Source organism: Vulpes lagopus, chromosome 12 (genome assembly GCF_018345385.1).
Source record: "Vulpes lagopus strain Blue_001 chromosome 12, ASM1834538v1, whole genome shotgun sequence".
Taxonomy (NCBI): Eukaryota; Metazoa; Chordata; class Mammalia; order Carnivora; family Canidae; genus Vulpes; species Vulpes lagopus.
Window position 1 is genome coordinate 64,802,365 of NC_054835.1, and position 4,009 is coordinate 64,806,373.

Genomic DNA, 4,009 nt, shown 5'->3' on the forward strand with positions numbered 1-4,009 from the left:
AAGGTTAGAAACAGTAAAAGATTCACTATCTAAATTTTATTATAAGAAACAAGTGGCCACAGGTTTTAATACCACAATAATTTTAAGTATATATTTGTATATATATGTTCCTTAAAACAACTGTATTCTTAAAAATATACATGTATATGTGTATATATTCTCTATACTTATATAGATCTATGTACATGCCTATGTCTATACCTATAGATATCACACCTACACATTCTTTCTACACACACACACACACACGCACACACACACAGACACACACACACACAGAAGCTTACATATACACATGTAAATACACTTTAGACCCTGTATCAAATCAGAACATATTCAGGGCAAAGATAAAGAAGAAAGTAACTGCCATTTTAAAATACTTATTACATGCCACATGCATTCCCTATCTCTACTTCCTTGCTCATCTACTCTCTTGATAATGTTTTTCACTCCCAAGGTTTCACAACAATCTGTGATTTGCTCCCTGTCTTCTCTGGTTCCAGCTTGAATCTTTCCAGAACTTCCAACCTGTAAACCTGAAAAAAGACTAATAGTGTAACTTGGAAGTAAAATAACAGGTTCTAAAGCTGGACTCTTGGTTCCACTGTTTACAAGTTGCACTTTGAACTTACTAACTTATAAAGATATGTATGGCCCTATGGTGACTTTCCTATTACCAGTGGACCAAAGAATAAAGAATTCAAATCTGGTTCTGCAAAATACGTTGGCCATATTGAAAGTGGAGGGCTTCAGCACAATTCCAAGTTAGTAATGAAGAAGATGGGGAATCTTCCTGGTGGGCAGTAATAATACACATAATTGCTCATTTTACTTAGAAGGAAAAATTACCAGAAGTACAATTCTATACCAAGGCATGGGGACCAGCTAGTGGTTTGACAAGCTGATCAGGGAATTAAAAGGAACACTACTAGAAAATTGGTGACACTGAGTTTGAGAATGGATTATGTGAACATACTTCTTTAAATAGGCATGGAGGGGGAAGATATTCAGGTCCCATATACTCATAAAAGGATAGTAGCAGAGTATAATCTTAACAATTGGGTGAACAAGATGACCCATTCATATGCTTATTACTCTTCTTCAGCAATCCTTCTCAATGGCTAAGACACAAAGTGATCATGACAGCAGGGATGATTATGTATGGACTCAAAATGAGGACCTGCACTCATCAAGACTAGTCTGGCTATGCACTGTTGAGACCCAATCTACCAATGGACAGGCCACCACTGCACCTATACTGAGCACCATTCCTTGGACCACTTTAATCATGGAAAGGGCAGTGGTTTGCTATCACTTGAACAGACACTTAACAATGTAGATTTACCTTCTGTCTTTGCAACTTTTCTATGTATACCATCATCCATGAACTTGCTAAATGTTTTATCTGTTAGTACCTTGGTACATAATAAAGCAATAACCTTTTAGAGGTGTTAGTTATGGCAACAGCTGGATAACACTACCTTGCCAGGCTGAGGTAATGTCTTCCATGCTCTAAATGACAAACAAATACATAGTTCTATTTTCCCAGAGCTGGGCATTTTAGGCCTGGGAATCAATAGGTAGAGATGAGAGTGGGTCCTATCACAATTACCTCTAGTCTTCCACTAGAGAAATATCCATTTCTATAAATTTGGGGTTTGCTGGTCTAGAAGTCTTTTCTACTAGGGATCACAGCAATGGCTCCATTAAACTGGAAGTTGACAGTGTCACCCTGCCATGGTTTGGAAAGGGATGTTGTATCCTCTTTTAGAAACAGAACCAGTGTACTAGTTTTGTGAGGGAAAGTTGCATTACCTTAGGTAAAAGCATATTTTTGTTATTGTCCTTATTTCAAATACAGGTATGATTAGGAAAGATGCTCTGTTATGTCAAATTGACAAGTGGTGGATTACTTTGGCTTTCTAAGTGTCAGCTTAGCTAGGCTTCAACATTTTTTCCAGAATTCAGAAGTGAGAGATCCTGAGCCAGAGATATCCAGCTAAGTCACACTAAGATTTCTGGCCCACTGTGAGATAATAAATGTTTAATGTTTTAAGCCACTGAACTTTAGGGCAATTTATAAAATAGCAATAGATAACCAATACACTCTCTAATAACCATTGCAAACCCACACTGGTAAACAAATTCATTATTTGCAGACTCATATTCATAATTCAACCAATAATTATTGAAGGTCTAATCTATTAGGCCCTGCTATAGGGACAAAGTCATGAAAAACACAGTTTCCAAACTATGGTTTTATGGAGCTTTGCACACAGACAATAAACAAAATATATCTTATTTCAGATGATGATAATTGCTATGGAGAAAAATAAAGCAAGGAAGCAGGACAAAGCTCGAACTAAGTAGGGGCTGCAATTTTAAAAAGAGTAGTCAGAGGCCTCCTCTGAAAATATGACATATGAACAAAACCCTGAAAAGTGTGATAAAATTAGTCATACAGGATTTGGAGGAAATACATTCCAAGCAGAGAAAATAGCAAATGGAAAAGTCCTGATGCAGGAGTAAAACTGACCAATGCAGCATCTATGCAGCCTATGTACCTTTTTAATGACTTTGGCTTTAACTTTGGCTTTAATCTGAGAGTTAGGAGTCTCTCGTGTTCTGTCTCCCTTTCTGATACTCCTAACTCTGGGCAACAAACAAGGGGTAGTAGAAAGGGAGGTGGGCGGGCGGTGGGGGTGACTGGGTGATGGGCACTGAGGGGGGCACTTGATGGGATAAGCACTGGGTGTTATTCTAGATGTCGGCAAATTGAACACCAATAAAAAATAAATTAAAAAAAAACTTTGGCTTTAATCTAGAGTGAAATGTGGAGTCGTTGGGTTTTGAAAAGGGGAATGGTATCACTAATGTTTCAGAATGATCATTCTGGTTGCTGTGTTTGAAAAAAAACATGTGTGGTGGCACAGAGGGTGCAAGTTTGGGGGGAAGCAGGGAAACTGGTTAGAAAGTTTTTATAATAACCCTAGCGAGAGTATGGTTGATTCAATCATGGTGGGAAAGATTAAGGATGTGAAAAATAGATTATGAATACGTTTTTTTTTATTACGAGTATGTTTTAATGAAAGATTTAATAGAACTTGCCAAAACAATTAAACTAATTTTAAGGTGTGTATGCCCACAGAGGGATACCTAGTAATAAATCATTAAAGCCAGAAAGTACATGGTTTATTTATTAATTCTACTTTGAAATATTTATTATTCTTAATCTCCTATAATCCTATAATCCATACCCACTGCTACTGTCTTGCTTCTAGGCACTATAATGACTATTTTCAATGACTTTTTAAAGGTTTCAAATATATTTTATTTCTTCAATTATGCTATATTTTAATAAGCAGCAGAGTACTTAAATGACAAGTTGATTTTGAAACAATTTTGTATTAAGTAACTTTGATGGTTACTCATCATTCCACTCTTGTGGGGTGACTCTTCCAACTGGAGATAGGTTCCATTCTATCCCAATCTGTGTGGCTGTATACACCCATGCAACAACACAGAAAGCGGTCCCACTGGCTAGTACAGTGTCACCGTATTTGTCATGGAAATCTGGTGAGTGTTTTTTGTGTTTCTGTCTTGACCTAATTGGTTGAATACTTCGAATCTTGAACCTTTTTAGTGCATTTCTGGCCAAGGGAAACATCACGAAAGTATGACAGGACTGCAGTCAACTGCAGCTGTTGGTCTATTTCCTTGCAGGGATACCTGCAAAAAAAAAAGATGAGCAATAACATCTGATCTGCATTCAGTTCCTCCCTCAGAATGTTTCATTCACACCACTCCTCAGAGTGACCGGTCATGTTAGCTTCGATGCCATGGTATCTGGATTTGAGTCTCAGCTCTGCTACTGACTAGCTGTATGAACTCGGGCAATTACTTAACCTCCCCTTGCCTTAGTCTCTTCAATGGCAAACTGAGACAGTAATGCCCAGCAACAAAGGGTGCTCTGTGTGTATAACACCACTCTGGTTAGTCTTAAGGGGCC

At 37.7% G+C, this 4,009-nt stretch overlaps 1 protein-coding gene across 1 annotated transcript; it reads right to left on the bottom strand.

Moving 5' to 3' along the window:
• Positions 1-3,417: 3,417 nt before the first annotated feature.
• On the bottom strand, positions 3,418-3,712 carry LOC121474273 (cytochrome c oxidase subunit 7B2, mitochondrial). Its single transcript, XM_041727257.1, has one exon. It carries the CDS (start codon positions 3,665-3,667, stop codon positions 3,425-3,427), a length of 243 nt encoding a protein of 80 aa, XP_041583191.1. The 5' UTR covers positions 3,668-3,712; the 3' UTR covers positions 3,418-3,424.
• Between the last annotated feature and the right edge of the window lie 297 nt (positions 3,713-4,009).